Here is a 20,125-nt window from a genome sequence, read left to right as displayed (position 1 = left end):
CCCTTCAAGAAGAGTGGGATGCCATCCCTCAGCAGACAATAAGTGGACTTATGGACAACATCAGATGTAGTTGTCAAGCTGTAATTGATGCTCAATCTTTAGTTAAAACAAATGTTGATATGTGTAGTATTTATACGATATACAGTATATATACACACCCACCTTGGCATTTTTCATGTTTTGTTGCTTCAAAACCTGGAATTAAAATGATTGAGAGTTTGCACCATTTCATTTACAGAACATACCTAAAACTTCGATCATTTATTTTTTTTGTGAAGCAAACAATAACCTAGACTTGGACCAGTTTCCCAGTCCCTGCTGCTGAAAAACATCCCCACAGCATGATGCTGCCACCACCATGTTTCACTGTGGGGATTGTGTTCTTGGGGTGATGGGATGTGTTGAGTTGGCGCCAGACATAGCGTTTTCCGTTTTAATCTCATCTGACCAAAGCACCTTCCTCCATACATTTGGGGAGTCGCCCACATGCCTTTTAGCAAACTCAAAATGTGCCTTCTTGTTTTCAACACTAAGTAATGGCTTTTTTTTGGCCATTCTTCCATAAAGCCCAGCTCTATAGAGTGTACGGCTTATTGTGGTCCTATGAACAGATACTCCAGTCTCTGTTGTGGAACTCTGCAGCTCCTTCAGGGTTACCTTTGGTCTCTGTGCTGCTTCTCTGATTAATGCCCCTCTGGCCCGGTCTGTGAGTTTTACTTAGCAGGTTTGTTGTGGTATCATGTTCTTTTCATTTGAAAATGATGAATTTGATGGTGCCCTGGGTAATCATCAAAGATTTGGATTTGGGGATTTTCATTCAATCCGAGCACAGATATCGACTCGTATTACTCGTATAATACTCATACTCGTTAAAAGTACTTTATCTGTACCGGAATCTCATTTCAGCCGAGTATACGGCTCAATTCTATTGCACACATCGTTATTTCAGTGCACCACTGGGCCTCTGTTTAACAGTGGTGCACTACGTGAAGCTAGCATAATTTACTACTAGTTTCAATTCAGTTTAATTTATATAGCACCAAATCACAACAAACGTCATCTCATGGCACTTCAATTATACAGTCCAGTTCAAGCCAATTAGAATTCAATTCATTGTAGTCATAATCCAATCAAATTCAATTAATTACATTAAAAATGAGTCCAATTAATTCATACAGAGCCAATTCAAAAGATAATATCCTAGCTAAGGAAACCAACAGATTGCACCGAAACTTGTCTTCAGTCCAATCACCCGTCCTGAGCCTGAGGGACTGTGGAAAGGAACGACTCCCTTTAACAGGAAGAAACCTCTGGCAGAACCAGAACCAGGAAGAAACCTCTGGCAGAACCAGGAAGAAACCTCTGGCAGAACCAGAACCAGGAAGAAACCTCTGTTAGAACCAGACTCAGGAAGGGTGGCCATCCGCCTCGACCAGCTGGGGTTTGAGAAGACAGAAAAGAGGGAAAAGAGGGGGGAAAACACCATAACACCATTCAAAGGATACCTGTTGGAACAAGTTAATAACCACAATAATGTCACATGTTCATAAAATCAATTGAGAAATTAAACAGGGGGAAAAAGAGAGCAAAGTGAGGAAAGGTGTGACAGATGAGGTCCCCCAGCAGTCTAAGGCTATAGCAGCATAACTATGTCTGGCTACAATGCTGAAAAGAAACCTGGGATTATTCTTATTCTCTTCTATCAATAATGAATAATAAGCAGTTCTAGCTTTACGAAGTGCTTTCTTATACGTTATTAAACTATCTTTCCAGACTAATTGAGACTCTTCTAAATCAGAGGAACGCCACTGTCTCTCCAGCTTTCTTGCAGTCTGCTTTAACGCACGCAGCTGTGAATTATACCAAGGAGCCAACCTCTTCTGACTGATTACCTTCCTTTTCAGAGGGGCAACATTGTCCAGTGTTGTACGCATTGAAGCTATAGTGCTGTCAACAAGAGAGTCAAGTTCTACTGGAGTAAAATTTAGGTAGCCGTCCTCTGTCATATCTGCACATGGCAGTGAAGAAAAGGATGATGAAATCAAATTTAAATCTGGTTACAGCATTCTCTGACAGACACCTTCTATATGTAGAATTCTTCTCAGAAGCCGTATAGTCAAGTAATGTAAATTCAAAAGTTATCAAAAAATGGTCAGACAAGACAGGGTTATGAGGGAACACTGTTAACTGTTCACTCTCAATGCCATAAGTCAGCACAAGGTCAAGGGTATGATTAAGGCAGTGAGTAGGTCTGTGAACACTTTGAGAAAATCCAATAGAGTCTAATATAGAATTAAAGTTAATATTTAGGCTGTCATTTTCAACATCTACATGAATATTAAAGTCACCCACTACAATGCCTTTATCTGTACTCAGCACTAACTGGGATAAAAACTCTGAGAATTCAGACAGAAACTCAGAATAAGGGCCAGGTGGACGATACACAACAACAAACACAAGAGGTTTTTGTGATTTCCACTTTGGGTGGGAAAAACTGAGAATCAGAGATTCAAAAGAGCTAAAACTAATATTGGGTCTAGGACTGATTAATAACCCTGATCTGATTATTTGTCGATAGCTGCCAGCAAACCATCCATTGAAGTTTCGAAATACACTTCAAGTGAAGTAACCCGAAATTAAGTGAAGTTAATGGAAAATAACTACAACTGCGTGGTGTTGTTTTAAAGAGTTCAACAAAATGACTTAGATTTTCCATCAGAACCAACTGCCCATGACTTCCTGTGGCGCTGTGTGTACATGATGACAGAGAGCACAGACGCGTTGAACTCGTCGTAGGTGTTCGTCCTGGTGACGTCACGGCGGTCTGTGCTTTGACCCGCTGGATCATTTGTAGCAAAGAGGCGGCACACCGGAAAGCTAAGTAATAGCAACAAACGAGCGGTAATAGAAAAGTGATTCAGGGCCCGTGTGTCTGTTTGCCCTATATTTGAACGCAAGACGTCGACACTTGTTTGAGAAGTGACTGTTTTGGTACGGAGGCCTCACAAACACCTTCTTATGCGAGCGGAGTAAGCATATTGGCCTTGTCAACTCGGCTAACGTAGGGCCTAGCTAACGCTAGCAGTAGAGCTTACTTTTCGCAAGCAAAAGCAAAACAAGGTAAGAGGAGGAAACTCACTGCATGAATATGTCAACGGACTTTGATAGCTCGCAACTCCCACTATTGTCTTTGTATTCGCTTTATTAGGAGGACAGTGGCGGTTTAATGACATTGTGTACATTAGCGAACAATTTCTTAGCAGTTTCGAGCTTATTGAAAATCTGAATACTAGCTACTACTAAGTTCTGAGGTTAAAGATAATCGCTCATAGACTGGATAGATTACTGCTAATTTCTTTAAGAACTGTGATTATGCGTGGTGCACAGCATCTAAAGCTGCAGTAACTGTTGATTGAGTCTCGATAAATAAGCTGAGGCAGAGCTAAGTAGCCTTAGAGTTGGAGGCTGCAGCTGCAGACCTGACACTCTGCTTATAAACTGCCTGTGTAGGATGTATGATCAGTTTCTACAGTAAATTCAGGCTGATCAGTGTTGTCTGCCTTGATGAACACGGCTGTATTGTCAGTCTACTCTACTTTGAAATACCTTTTAAGTTTGGCAGGTAGCACTCCCCTGTGCTGCATGTGTTCAAGATCCTGTCTTGTTTACCAGACAATGGGAGGAAAAAGTCTGGTGATAATATTCTTTACATGTTGGCTGTGATTTGGAATGTTTTTCTTCACAGTTTAACTTGAGCCTGAAAATAACTACATTAAATACTGAACCTCTGCTCAACTCTGCCAACTAACTCTGGATAGTATTTACATTTTGATCTCATGCAGTCCGTCGCAGATGATCCTCATGAGCACCGTGAAGCAGCTTTTAACATTTACACCGTTTTAATGGACAGACACGATCTCATGCAGTCCGTCGCAGATGATCCTCATGAGCACCGTGAAGCAGCTTTTAACATTTACACCGTTTTAATGGACAGACACGATCTCATGCAGTTCGTCGCAGATGATCCTCATGAGCACCGTGAAGCGGCTTTTAACATTTACACCGTTTTAATGGACAGACACGATCTCATGCAGTCCGTCGCAGATGATCCTCATGAGCACCGTGAAGCAGCTTTTAACATTTACACCGTTTTTACGGACAGACACGATCTCATGCAGTCCGTCGCAGATGATCCTCATGAGCACCGTGAAGCAGCTTTTAACATTTACACCGTTTTAATGGACAGACACGATCTCATGCAGTCCGTCGCAGATGATCCTCATGAGCACCGTGAAGCGGCTTTTAACATTTACACCGTTTTAATGGACAGACACGATCTCATGCGGTCCGTCGCAGATGATCCTCATGAGCACCGTGAAGCAGCTTTTAACATTTACACCGTTTTAATGGACAGACACGATCTCATGCAGTCCGTCGCAGATGATCCTCATGAGCACCGTGAAGCAGCTTTTAACATTTACACCGTTTTTACGGACAGACAAGATCTCATGCAGTCCGTCGCAGATGATCCTCATGAGCACCGTGAAGCAGCTTTTAACATTTACACCGTTTTAACGGACAGACACGATCTCATGCAGTCCGTCACAGATGATCCTCATGAGCACCGTGAAGCGGCTTTTAACATTTACACCGTTTTAATGGACAGACACGATCTCATGCGGTCCGTCGCAGATGATCCTCATGAGCACCGTGAAGCAGCTTTTAACATTTACACCGTTTTTACGGACAGACACGATCTCATGCAGTCCGTCGCAGATGATCCTCATGAGCACCGTGAAGCAGCTTTTAACATTTACACCGTTTTTACGGACAGACACGATCTCATGCGGTCCGTCGCAGATGATCCTCATGAGCACCGTGAAGCAGCTTTTAACATTTACACCGTTTTTACGGACAGACAAGATCTCATGCAGTCCGTCGCAGATGATCCTCATGAGCACCGTGAAGCGGCTTTTAACATTTACACCGTTTTTACGGACAGACACGATCTCATGCAGTCCGTCGCAGATGATCCTCATGAGCACCGTGAAGCGGCTTTTAACATTTACGTTTTAATGGACAGACACGATCTCATGCAGTCCGTCGCAGATGATCCTCATGAGCACCGTGAAGCGGCTTTTAACATTTACGTTTTAATGGACAGACACGATCTCATGCAGTCCGTCACAGATGATCCTCATGAGCACCGTGAAGCAGCTTTTAACATTTACACCGTTTTTACGGACAGACACGATCTCATGCAGTCCGTCGCAGATGATCCTCATGAGCACCGTGAAGCGGCTTTTAACATTTATGTTTTAATGGACAGACACGATCTCATGCAGTCCGTCGCAGATGATCCTCATGAGCACCGTGAAGCGGCTTTTAACATTTACACCGTTTTAATGGACAGACACGATCTCATGCGGTCCGTCGCAGATGATCCTCATGAGCACCGTGAAGCAGCTTTTAACATTTACACCGTTTTAATGGACAGACACGATCTCATGCAGTTCGTCGCAGATGATCCTCATGAGCACCGTGAAGCGGCTTTTAACATTTACACCGTTTTAATGGACAGACACGATCTCATGCAGTCCGTCGCAGATGATCCTCATGAGCACCGTGAAGCAGCTTTTAACATTTACACCGTTTTAATGGACAGACACGATCTCATGCAGTCCGTCGCAGATGATCCTCATGAGCACTGTGAAGCGGCTTTTAACATTTACACCGTTTTAATGGACAGACACGATCTCATGCGGTCCGTCGCAGATGATCCTCATGAGCACCGTGAAGCAGCTTTTAACATTTACACCGTTTTTACGGACAGACACGATCTCATGCAGTCCGTCGCAGATGATCCTCATGAGCACCGTGAAGCAGCTTTTAACATTTACACCGTTTTTACGGACAGACACGATCTCATGCAGTCCGTCGCAGATGATCCTCATGAGCACCGTGAAGCAGCTTTTAACATTTACACCGTTTTTACGGACAGACAAGATCTCATGCAGTCCGTCGCAGATGATCCTCATGAGCACCGTGAAGCGGCTTTTAACATTTACACCGTTTTTACGGACAGACACGATCTCATGCAGTCCGTCGCAGATGATCCTCATGAGCACCGTGAAGCGGCTTTTAACATTTACGTTTTAATGGACAGACACGATCTCATGCAGTCCGTCACAGATGATCCTCATGAGCACCGTGAAGCAGCTTTTAACATTTACACCGTTTTTACGGACAGACACGATCTCATGCAGTCCGTCGCAGATGATCCTCATGAGCACCGTGAAGCAGCTTTTAACATTTAAACCGTTTTAATGGACAGACACGATCTCATGCAGTCCGTCGCAGATGATCCTCATGAGCACCGTGAAGCGGCTTTTAACATTTACACCGTTTTAATGGACAGACACGATCTCATGCGGTCCGTCGCAGATGATCCTCATGAGCACCGTGAAGCAGCTTTTAACATTTACACCGTTTTAATGGACAGACACGATCTCATGCAGTTCGTCGCAGATGATCCTCATGAGCACCGTGAAGCGGCTTTTAACATTTACACCGTTTTAATGGACAGACACGATCTCATGCAGTCCGTCGCAGATGATCCTCATGAGCACCGTGAAGCAGCTTTTAACATTTACACCGTTTTAATGGACAGACACGATCTCATGCAGTCCGTCGCAGATGATCCTCATGAGCACTGTGAAGCGGCTTTTAACATTTACACCGTTTTAATGGACAGACACGATCTCATGCGGTCCGTCGCAGATGATCCTCATGAGCACCGTGAAGCAGCTTTTAACATTTACACCGTTTTAATGGACAGACACGATCTCATGCAGTCCGTCGCAGATGATCCTCATGAGCACCGTGAAGCAGCTTTTAACATTTACACCGTTTTTACGGACAGACAAGATCTCATGCAGTCCGTCGCAGATGATCCTCATGAGCACCGTGAAGCAGCTTTTAACATTTACACCGTTTTAACGGACAGACACGATCTCATGCAGTCCGTCACAGATGATCCTCATGAGCACTGTGAAGCGGCTTTTAACATTTACACCGTTTTAATGGACAGACACGATCTCATGCGGTCCGTCGCAGATGATCCTCATGAGCACCGTGAAGCAGCTTTTAACATTTACACCGTTTTAACGGACAGACACGATCTCATGCAGTCCGTCACAGATGATCCTCATGAGCACCGTGAAGCGGCTTTTAACATTTACACCGTTTTAATGGACAGACACGATCTCATGCGGTCCGTCGCAGATGATCCTCATGAGCACCGTGAAGCAGCTTTTAACATTTACACCGTTTTTACGGACAGACACGATCTCATGCAGTCCGTCGCAGATGATCCTCATGAGCACCGTGAAGCAGCTTTTAACATTTACACCGTTTTTACGGACAGACACGATCTCATGCGGTCCGTCGCAGATGATCCTCATGAGCACCGTGAAGCAGCTTTTAACATTTACACCGTTTTTACGGACAGACAAGATCTCATGCAGTCCGTCGCAGATGATCCTCATGAGCACCGTGAAGCGGCTTTTAACATTTACACCGTTTTTACGGACAGACACGATCTCATGCAGTCCGTCGCAGATGATCCTCATGAGCACCGTGAAGCGGCTTTTAACATTTACGTTTTAATGGACAGACACGATCTCATGCAGTCCGTCACAGATGATCCTCATGAGCACCGTGAAGCAGCTTTTAACATTTACACCGTTTTTACGGACAGACACGATCTCATGCAGTCCGTCGCAGATGATCCTCATGAGCACCGTGAAGCAGCTTTTAACATTTAAACCGTTTTAATGGACAGACACGATCTCATGCAGTCCGTCGCAGATGATCCTCATGAGCACCGTGAAGCAGCTTTTAACATTTAAACCGTTTTAATGGACAGACACGATCTCATGCAGTCCGTCGCAGATGATCCTCATGAGCACCGTGAAGCGGCTTTTAACATTTATGTTTTAATGGACAGACACGATCTCATGCAGTCCGTCGCAGATGATCCTCATGAGCACCGTGAAGCGGCTTTTAACATTTACGTTTTAATGGACAGACACGATCTCATGCAGTCCGTCACAGATGATCCTCATGAGCACCGTGAAGCAGCTTTTAACATTTACGTTTTAATGGACAGACACGATCTCATGCAGTCCGTCGCAGATGATCCTCATGAGCACCGTGAAGCAGCTTTTAACATTTACACCGTTTTTACGGACAGACACTATCTCATGCAGTCCGTCGCAGATGATCCTCATGAGCACTGTGAAGCGGCTTTTTACATTTACACCGTTTTAATGGACAGACACGATCTCATGCAGTCCGTCGCAGATGATCCTCATGAGCACCGTGAAGCAGCTTTTAACATTTACACCGTTTTTACGGACAGACACTATCTCATGCAGTCCGTCGCAGATGATCCTCATGAGCACCGTGAAGCAGCTTTTAACATTTACACCGTTTTAAAGGACAGACACGATCTCATGCGGTCCGTCGCAGATGATCCTCATGAGCACCGTGAAGCAGCTTTTAACATTTACACCGTTTTAATGGACAGACACGATCTCATGCAGTTCGTCGCAGATGATCCTCATGAGCACCGTGAAGCGGCTTTTTACATTTACACCGTTTTAATGGACAGACACGATCTCATGCAGTCCGTCGCAGATGATCCTCATGAGCACTGTGAAGCAGCTTTTAACATTTACACCGTTTTAAAGGACAGACACGATCTCATGCGGTCCGTCGCAGATGATCCTCATGAGCACCGTGAAGCAGCTTTTAACATTTACACCGTTTTAATGGACAGACACGATCTCATGCAGTTCGTCGCAGATGATCCTCATGAGCACCGTGAAGCGGCTTTTAACATTTACACCGTTTTAATGGACAGACACGATCTCATGCAGTCCGTCGCAGATGATCCTCATGAGCACCGTGAAGCAGCTTTTAACATTTACAATGTTTTAATGGACAGACACGATCTCATGCAGTCCGTCGCAGATGATCCTCATGAGCACCGTGAAGCGGCTTTTAACATTTACGTTTTAATGGACAGACACGATCTCATGCAGTCCGTCGCAGATGATCCTCATGAGCACTGTGAAGCAGCTTTTAACATTTACACCGTTTTTACGGACAGACACGATCTCATGCAGTCCGTCGCAGATGATCCTCATGAGCACTGTGAAGCGGCTTTTAACATTTACACCGTTTTAATGGACAGACACGATCTCATGCAGTTCGTCGCAGATGATCCTCATGAGCACCGTGAAGCGGCTTTTAACATTTACACCGTTTTAATGGACAGACACGATCTCATGCAGTCCGTCGCAGATGATCCTCATGAGCACCGTGAAGCAGCTTTTAACATTTACACCGTTTTAATGGACAGACACGATCTCATGCAGTCCGTCGCAGATGATCCTCATGAGCACCGTGAAGCGGCTTTTAACATTTACGTTTTAATGGACAGACACGATCTCATGCAGTCCGTCGCAGATGATCCTCATGAGCACCGTGAAGCAGCTTTTAACATTTACACTGTTTTTACGGACAGACACGATCTCATAGAGTCAAGCAGATGATCCTCATGAGCACTGTGAAGCGGCTTTTAACATTTACACCGTTTTAATGGACAGACACGATCTCATGCAGTCCGTCGCAGATGATCCTCATGAGCACCGTGAAGCGGCTTTTAACATTTACACCGTTTTAATTGACAGACACGATCTCATGCAGTCCGTCGCAGATGATCCTCATGAGCACCGTGAAGCAGCTTTTGACATTTACACCGTTTTTACGGACAGACACGATCTCATGCAGTCGGTCGCAGATGATCCTCATGAGCACCGTGAAGCAGCTTTTAACATTTACACCGTTTTAATGGACAGACACGATCTCATGCAGTTCGTCGCAGATGATCCTCATGAGCACTGTGAAGCAGCTTTTAACATTTACACCGTTTTAATGGACAGACACGATCTCATGCAGTCCGTCGCAGATGATCCTCATGAGCACCGTGAAGCGGCTTTTAACATTTACACCGTTTTAATGGACAGACACGATCTCATGCAGTCCGTCGCAGATGATCCTCATGAGCACCGTGAAGCGGCTTTTAACATTTACGTTTTAATGAACAGACACGATCTCATGCAGTCCGTCACAGATGATCCTCATGAGCACCGTGAAGCAGCTTTTAACATTTACACCGTTTTTACGGACAGACACGATCTCATGCAGTCCGTCGCAGATGATCCTCATGAGCACTGTGAAGCGGCTTTTAACATTTACACCGTTTTAATGGACAGACACGATCTCATGCAGTCCGTCGCAGATGATCCTCATGAGCACCGTGAAGCAGCTTTTAACATTTACACCGTTTTTACGGACAGACACGATGTCATGCAGTCCGTCGCAGATGATCCTCATGAGCACCGTGAAGCAGCTTTTAACATTTACACCGTTTTAATGGACAGACACGATCTCATGCAGTCCGTCGCAGATGATCCTCATGAGCACCGTGAAGCGGCTTTTAACATTTACACCGTTTTAACGGACAGACACGATCTCATGCAGTCCGTCGCAGATGATCCTCATGAGCACCGTGAAGCAGCTTTTAATATTTACACCGTTTTAATGGACAGACACGATCTCATGCAGTCCGTCGCAGATGATCCTCATGAGCACCGTGAAGCAGCTTTTTTACATTTACACCGTTTTTACGGACAGACACGATCTCATGCAGTCCGTCACAGATGATCCTCATGAGCACTGTGAAGCAGCTTTTAACATTTACAGCTTTTTTACGGACAGACACGATCTCATGCAGTCCGTCGCAGTTGATCCTCATGAGCACCGTGAAGCAGCTTTTGACATTTACACCGTTTTAATGGACAGACACGATCTCATGCAGTCCGTCACAGATGATCCTCATGAGCACCGTGAAGCAGCTTTTAACATTTACACCGTTTTAATGGACAGACACGATCTCATGCAGTCCGTCACAGATGATCCTCATGAGCACTGTGAAGCAGCTTTTAATATTTACAGCTTTTTTACGGACAGACACGATCTCATGCGGTCCGTCGCAGTTGATCCTCATGAGCACCGTGAAGCAGCTTTTGACATTTACAGCTTTTTTACGGACAGACACGATCTCATGCGGTCCGTCGCGGATGATCCTCATGAGCACCGTGAAGCAGCTTTTAACATTTACACCGTTTTTACGGACAGACACGATCTCATGCAGTCCGTCGCAGATGATCCTCATGAGCACCGTGAAGCGGCTTTTAACATTTACGTTTTAATGGACAGACACGATCTCATGCAGTCCGTCGCAGATGATCCTCATGAGCACCGTGAAGCAGCTTTTAACATTTACACCGTTTTAAAGGACAGACACGATCTCATGCGGTCCGTCGCAGATGATCCTCATGAGCACCGTGAAGCAGCTTTTAACATTTACACCGTTTTTACGGACAGACACGATCTCATGCAGTCCGTCGCAGATGATCCTCATGAGCACCGTGAAGCAGCTTTTAACATTTACACCGTTTTAATGGACAGACACGATCTCATGCGGTCCGTCGCAGATGATCCTCATGAGCACCGTGAAGCGGCTTTTAACATTTACACCGTTTTAAGGGACAGACACGATCTCATGCAGTCCGTCGCAGATGATCCTCATGAGCACCGTGAAGCAGCTTTTAACATTTACACCGTTTTTACGGACAGACACGATCTCATGCAGTCCGTCGCAGATGATCCTCATGAGCACCGTGAAGCAGCTTTTAACATTTACACCGTTTTTACGGACAGACACGATCTCATGCGGTCCGTCGCAGATGATCCTCATGAGCACCGTGAAGCAGCTTTTAACATTTACACCGTTTTAATGGACAGACACGATCTCATGCAGTCCGTCGCAGATGATCCTCATGAGCACCGTGAAGCGGCTTTTAACATTTACACCGTTTTAACGGACAGACACGATCTCATGCAGTCCGTCGCAGATGATCCTCATGAGCACCGTGAAGCAGCTTTTAATATTTACACCGTTTTAATGGACAGACACGATCTCATGCAGTCCGTCGCAGATGATCCTCATGAGCACCGTGAAGCAGCTTTTTTACATTTACACCGTTTTTACGGACAGACACGATCTCATGCAGTCCGTCACAGATGATCCTCATGAGCACTGTGAAGCAGCTTTTAACATTTACAGCTTTTTTACGGACAGACACGATCTCATGCGGTCCGTCGCAGTTGATCCTCATGAGCACCGTGAAGCAGCTTTTGACATTTACAGCTTTTTTACGGACAGACACGATCTCATGCGGTCCGTCGCGGATGATCCTCATGAGCACCGTGAAGCAGCTTTTAACATTTACACTGTTTTTACGGACAGACACGACCTCATGCAGTCCGTCGCAGATGATCCTCATGAGCACTGTGAAGCAGCTTTTAACATTTACACCGTTTTAATGGACAGAAACGATCAAATGCAGTCCGTCGCAGAAGATCCTCATGAGCACCGTGAAGCAGCTTTTAACATTTAAACCGTTTTAATGGACAGACACGATCTCATGCAGTCCGTCGCAGATGATCCTCATGAGCACCGTGAAGCAGCTTTTAACATTTAAACCGTTTTAATGGACAGACACGATCTCATGCAGTCCGTCGCAGATGATCCTCATGAGCACCGTGAAGCGGCTTTTAACATTTACACCGTTTTAAGGGACAAACACGATCTCATGCAGTCCTTCGCAGATGATCCTCATGAGCACCGTGAAGCAGCTTTTAACATTTAAACCGTTTTTACGGACAGACACGATCTCATGCAGTCCGTCACAGATGATCCTCATGAGCACCGTGAAGCAGCTTTTAACATTTACACCGTTTTTACGGACAGACACGATCTCATGCAGTCCGTCGCAGATGATCCTCATGAGCACCGTGAAGCGGCTTTTAACATTTACACCGTTTTAATGGACAGACACGATCTCATGCAGTCCGTCGCAGATGATCCTCATGAGCACCGTGAAGCGGCTTTTAACATTTAAACCGTTTTTACGGACAGACACGATCTCATGCAGTCCGTCACAGATGATCCTCATGAGCACCGTGAAGCGGCTTTTAACATTTACGTTTTAATGGACAGACACGATCTCATGCAGTCCGTCGCAGATGATCCTCATGAGCACTGTGAAGCAGCTTTTAATATTTACACCGTTTTTACGGACAGACACGATCTCATGCAGTCCGTCGCAGAAGATCTTCATAAGCACCGTGAAGCAGCTTTTAACATTTACACCGTTTTAATGGACAGACACGATCTCATGCAGTCCGTCGCAGATGATCCTCATGAGCACCGTGAAGCGGCTTTTAACATTTACGTTTTAATGGACAGACACGATCTCATGCAGTCCGTCGCAGATGATCCTCATGAGCACTGTGAAGCAGCTTTTAACATTTACACCGTTTTAAAGGACAGACACGATCTCATGCAGTCCGTCGCAGATGATCCTCATGAGCACCGTGAAGCGGCTTTTAACATTTACACCGTTTTTACGGACAGACACGATCTCATGCAGTCCGTCGCAGATGATCCTCATGAGCACCGTGAAGCAGCTTTTAACATTTACACCGTTTTAACGGACAGACACGATCTCATGCAGTCCGTCGCAGATGATCCTCATGAGCACCGTGAAGCGGCTTTTAACATTTACACCGTTTTAATGGACAGACACGATCTCATGCAGTCCGTCGCAGATGATCCTCATGAGCACCGTGAAGCAGCTTTTAATATTTACACCGTTTTAATGGACAGACACGATCTCATGCAGTCCGTCGCAGAAGATCTTCATGAGCACCGTGAAGCAGCTTTTAACATTTAAACCGTTTTAATGGACAGACACGATCTCATGCAGTCCGTCGCAGATGATCCTCATGAGCACCGTGAAGCGGCTTTTAACATTTACACCGTTTTAAGGGACAAACACGATCTCATGCAGTCCTTCGCAGATGATCCTCATGAGCACCGTGAAGCAGCTTTTAACATTTAAACCGTTTTTACGGACAGACACGATCTCATGCAGTCCGTCACAGATGATCCTCATGAGCACCGTGAAGCAGCTTTTAACATTTACACCGTTTTTACGGACAGACACGATCTCATGCAGTCCGTCGCAGATGATCCTCATGAGCACCGTGAAGCGGCTTTTAACATTTACACCGTTTTAATGGACAGACACGATCTCATGCAGTCCGTCGCAGATGATCCTCATGAGCACCGTGAAGCGGCTTTTAACATTTAAACCGTTTTTACGGACAGACACGATCTCATGCAGTCCGTCACAGATGATCCTCATGAGCACCGTGAAGCGGCTTTTAACATTTACACCGTTTTAATGGACAGACACGATCTCATGCAGTCCGTCGCAGATGATCCTCATGAGCACTGTGAAGCAGCTTTTAATATTTACACCGTTTTTACGGACAGACACGATCTCATGCAGTCCGTCGCAGAAGATCTTCATAAGCACCGTGAAGCAGCTTTTAACATTTACACCGTTTTAATGGACAGACACGATCTCATGCAGTCCGTCGCAGATGATCCTCATGAGCACCGTGAAGCGGCTTTTAACATTTACGTTTTAATGGACAGACACGATCTCATGCAGTCCGTCGCAGATGATCCTCATGAGCACTGTGAAGCAGCTTTTAACATTTACACCGTTTTAAAGGACAGACACGATCTCATGCGGTCCGTCGCAGATGATCCTCATGAGCACCGTGAAGCAGCTTTTAACATTTACACCGTTTTAATGGACAGACACGATCTCATGCAGTTCGTCGCAGATGATCCTCATGAGCACCGTGAAGCGGCTTTTAACATTTACACCGTTTTTACGGACAGACACGATCTCATGCAGTCCGTCGCAGATGATCCTCATGAGCACCGTGAAGCGGCTTTTAACATTTACACCGTTTTAATGGACAGACACGATCTCATGCAGTCCGTCGCAGATGATCCTCATGAGCACCGTGAAGCGGCTTTTAACATTTAAACCGTTTTTACGGACAGACACGATCTCATGCAGTCCGTCACAGATGATCCTCATGAGCACCGTGAAGCGGCTTTTAACATTTACGTTTTAATGGACAGACACGATCTCATGCAGTCCGTCGCAGATGATCCTCATGAGCACCGTGAAGCGGCTTTTAACATTTACACCGTTTTAATGGACAGACACGATCTCATGCAGTCCGTCGCAGATGATCCTCATGAGCACCGTGAAGCGGCTTTTAACATTTAAACCGTTTTTACGGACAGACACGATCTCATGCAGTCCGTCACAGATGATCCTCATGAGCACCGTGAAGCGGCTTTTAACATTTACGTTTTAATGGACAGACACGATCTCATGCAGTCCGTCGCAGATGATCCTCATGAGCACCGTGAAGCGGCTTTTAACATTTACGTTTTAATGGACAGACACGATCTCATGCAGTCCGTCGCAGATGATCCTCATGAGCACTGTGAAGCAGCTTTTAACATTTACACCGTTTTAAGGGACAAACACGATCTCATGCAGTCCTTCGCAGATGATCCTCATGAGCACCGTGAAGCAGCTTTTAACATTTAAACCGTTTTTACGGACAGACACGATCTCATGCAGTCCGTCACAGATGATCCTCATGAGCACCGTGAAGCAGCTTTTAACATTTACACCGTTTTTACGGACAGACACGATCTCATGCAGTCCGTCGCAGATGATCCTCATGAGCACCGTGAAGCGGCTTTTAACATTTACACCGTTTTAATGGACAGACACGATCTCATGCAGTCCGTCGCAGATGATCCTCATGAGCACCGTGAAGCGGCTTTTAACATTTAAACCGTTTTTACGGACAGACACGATCTCATGCAGTCCGTCACAGATGATCCTCATGAGCACCGTGAAGCGGCTTTTAACATTTACGTTTTAATGGACAGACACGATCTCATGCAGTCCGTCGCAGATGATCCTCATGAGCACTGTGAAGCAGCTTTTAATATTTACACCGTTTTTACGGACAGACACGATCTCATGCAGTCCGTCGCAGAAGATCTTCATAAGCACCGTGAAGCAGCTTTTAACATTTACACCGTTTTAATGGACAGACACGATCTCATGCAGTCCGTCGCAGATGATCCTCATGAGCACCGTGAAGCGGCTTTTAACATTTACGTTTTAATGGACAGACACGATCTCATGCAGTCCGTCGCAGATGATCCTCATGAGCACTGTGAAGCAGCTTTTAACATTTACACCGTTTTAAAGGACAGACACGATCTCATGCAGTCCGTCGCAGATGATCCTCATGAGCACCGTGAAGCGGCTTTTAACATTTACACCGTTTTTACGGACAGACACGATCTCATGCAGTCCGTCGCAGATGATCCTCATGAGCACCGTGAAGCAGCTTTTAACATTTACACCGTTTTAACGGACAGACACGATCTCATGCAGTCCGTCGCAGATGATCCTCATGAGCACCGTGAAGCGGCTTTTAACATTTACACCGTTTTAATGGACAGACACGATCTCATGCAGTCCGTCGCAGATGATCCTCATGAGCACCGTGAAGCAGCTTTTAATATTTACACCGTTTTAATGGACAGACACGATCTCATGCAGTCCGTCGCAGAAGATCTTCATGAGCACCGTGAAGCAGCTTTTAACATTTAAACCGTTTTAATGGACAGACACGATCTCATGCAGTCCGTCGCAGATGATCCTCATGAGCACCGTGAAGCGGCTTTTAACATTTACACCGTTTTAAGGGACAAACACGATCTCATGCAGTCCTTCGCAGATGATCCTCATGAGCACCGTGAAGCAGCTTTTAACATTTAAACCGTTTTTACGGACAGACACGATCTCATGCAGTCCGTCACAGATGATCCTCATGAGCACCGTGAAGCAGCTTTTAACATTTACACCGTTTTAATGGACAGACACGATCTCATGCAGTCCGTCACAGATGATCCTCATGAGCACCGTGAAGCAGCTTTTTTACATTTACACCGTTTTTACGGACAGACACGATCTCATGCAGTCCGTCGCAGATGATCCTCATGAGCACCGTGAAGCGGCTTTTAACATTTACACCGTTTTAATGGACAGACACGATCTCATGCAGTCCGTCGCAGATGATCCTCATGAGCACCGTGAAGCGGCTTTTAACATTTAAACCGTTTTTACGGACAGACACGATCTCATGCAGTCCGTCACAGATGATCCTCATGAGCACCGTGAAGCGGCTTTTAACATTTACACCGTTTTAATGGACAGACACGATCTCATGCAGTCCGTCGCAGATGATCCTCATGAGCACTGTGAAGCAGCTTTTAATATTTACACCGTTTTTACGGACAGACACGATCTCATGCAGTCCGTCGCAGAAGATCTTCATAAGCACCGTGAAGCAGCTTTTAACATTTACACCGTTTTAATGGACAGACACGATCTCATGCAGTCCGTCGCAGATGATCCTCATGAGCACCGTGAAGCGGCTTTTAACATTTACGTTTTAATGGACAGACACGATCTCATGCAGTCCGTCGCAGATGATCCTCATGAGCACTGTGAAGCAGCTTTTAACATTTACACCGTTTTTACGGACAGACACGATCTCATGCAGTCCGTCGCAGATGATCCTCATGAGCACCGTGAAGCGGCTTTTAACATTTACACCGTTTTAAAGGACAGACACGATCTCATGCAGTCCGTCGCAGATGATCCTCATGAGCACCGTGAAGCAGCTTTTAACATTTACACCGTTTTTACGGACAGACACGATCTCATGCAGTCCGTCGCAGATGATCCTCATGAGCACCGTGAAGCAGCTTTTAACATTTACACCGTTTTAACGGACAGACACGATCTCATGCAGTCCGTCGCAGATGATCCTCATGAGCACCGTGAAGCAGCTTTTAATATTTACACCGTTTTAATGGACAGACACGATCTCATGCAGTCCGTCGCAGATGATCCTCATGAGCACCGTGAAGCAGCTTTTAATATTTACACCGTTTTAATGGACAGACACGATCTCATGCAGTCCGTCGCAGAAGATCTTCATAAGCACCGTGAAGCAGCTTTTAACATTTACAGTTCTTCTTTCAGGTTGTGTCTCTTGCTGATTTTTGTGAGCAGTTCGTAGTGACGGTGTGATTTGAATAAAAGGCTCGTTGTAGAATTAGGAGACCTCAACATCAATGGGACCCGGTCATGAGGAGAACAGATGCCTGCGGGCTTACACATGACCCATCCCTTGCATATCCAAACACAAAGACAAGTTATGGATCTCCCAGCTGTGTTATGTTTGCCCTGCCTTCTCCACATTGACCTATTATGTGCTCTTGTTTTGGTAGGAATGAGTGATGACCTCTGTGGTAGTGTCAGATGGAGGAGGGAACATAGTGGAGTATGTCACTGTGGTGGAGGAGTCCCAGCAGGTAATCTTCTGAAACTCCACAGATGCTGTCTGGAAAGTGAGCTAAAGAACAACACAGTAAATTCTAACAGTCGTTACCAGGCCTCTCGTTGTTAGCTTCTTCCCTCAGTGATCGCAGAAGCTGCTGAGATTGTTCACTGAGTTTGGGAGAAGAAATGAGTGCAGATCTTTCACCTCTGTGAGGTTCCCCATCAGTAATACAACAGTGTTAAGGCTGTACATATGCACAGCATGATGTTCCTAATCATCTTATCTTTTACGCTGTACGCTTTTCTGGAAAGAGAGAGGGGGAAAAAATCGACTGTTTTTACTTTTATGTAATAGAGTACAACAGTTTGACAGTCATAGCTACACACAAAGATATTGCAAACTAAATTTGACATTAGCTCTGGAGAATGATTGCCTCAGGGATTTCTGTTTAGGGCGGCACAGTGGTGTGGCTGGAGCCTTTCTGTGTGGAGTCTGCATGTTCTCCCCGTGTATGCGTGGGTTCTCTCCGGGTACTCTGGCTTCCTCCCACCGTCTAAAATGTTAGGTTAACTGGTATGTCTAAACTGTCCCTCGGAGTGATTGTGAGCGTGCATGGTTGTGTGTCTCTGTGACCCTGTGATGGACTGGTGACATGTCCAGGGTGTACCCAGCCTCTCGCCCAATGACAGCTGGGAGAGGCTCCAGCTAAAAAATGTCATTTTCTAATAGTAGAAATGAGTCCCATTTTATGAATTACAAATAAGACTTAAAGTTGAATGAGAACAACACAGTGAAACTAACAGTACATGAGGCAATACATTTTGAGCTTTTCCCTTTGGCCTACTCATTACTTCCATTTAGCTTTGTCTACACCAAGAGGTCTCAACTGCTGGACCGTCATATATTTGATTTGAAGTTGTCCAGAAAAAGCAGGCCCATCATACCAAACGGTTTTTGTTCCTTGGTGACACTGAATGCAGCGTTGTCTCCTGTTTCTCTGGAACACGGGAGCTGCTTACTTCATGTGAGGAAGAATAAATACTGTGTTTCCGTCACACAGATATAGTTACTACCAAACAAATGGATGTTAGTTGGGTCTGACGGGTTAGTTTGTGCCCACAGCAGGGCTGAACAGTGCAACACGTTCACTTGCAGTTGTAATTAAAATAGTTGTGTTTGAAATGTTAAATGTATTTGGAAGTACACAAGCACAACCTCTGTGAACTTATTCATCTGATATCAGTTGGTGCAGACAAACTCAAATAAAAGCCATCCAAAGGGAGACTCCTTTTTAGCATTGCTTTTCACACATTTTGAAATGAGGTCAACTCTTGTACAGGTAGCTGAGACAGCAGCTGCCCCCCCTGCTCCTGTAGGTGGTCCGGATCAGCAGTGACAGGCAGAATAAAATGTTGACACAGCAGGAATAAAAGGAAGGAAATGCTGATCCCAGATTAGCCACTTTGCCCACAAAATATACAACTTGCATGCTAAGAAACATTTGATGGTGGAATCTGGAAAGGCAAATGATTTAATTTCATACCAGCTGGCAGGAGAGATCATGATCAGATCATTGTACTGCTGATATTTAGTTTAGCTGTATTATTCTCCAGTT

General features: G+C 45.2%; 1 protein-coding gene across 2 annotated transcripts in view; it reads left to right on the top strand.

The window, feature by feature from the left end:
* Positions 1-2,799: 2,799 nt before the first annotated feature.
* Positions 2,800-20,125, top strand: part of elf2a (E74-like factor 2a (ets domain transcription factor)) — a 36,499-nt gene continuing 19,173 nt past the window's right edge. For both annotated transcript variants that reach the window (XM_072396297.1, XM_072396296.1), the window contains exons 1-2: positions 2,800-3,120; positions 18,458-18,541. In XM_072396297.1, the coding sequence (XP_072252398.1) occupies positions 18,467-18,541 (75 nt within the window). In that variant the 5' untranslated portion in view covers positions 2,800-3,120; positions 18,458-18,466. The remainder of the gene's footprint in view (positions 3,121-18,457; positions 18,542-20,125) is intronic.

This window comes from Leuresthes tenuis, unplaced genomic scaffold (genome assembly GCF_036924035.1).
Source record: "Leuresthes tenuis unplaced genomic scaffold, fLeuTen1.0.hap1 SCAF_11, whole genome shotgun sequence".
Taxonomy (NCBI): domain Eukaryota; kingdom Metazoa; phylum Chordata; class Actinopteri; order Atheriniformes; family Atherinopsidae; genus Leuresthes; species Leuresthes tenuis.
Note: the sequence above shows the minus strand (reverse complement) of the source record. Positions and strands in the feature narration are given on the sequence as shown.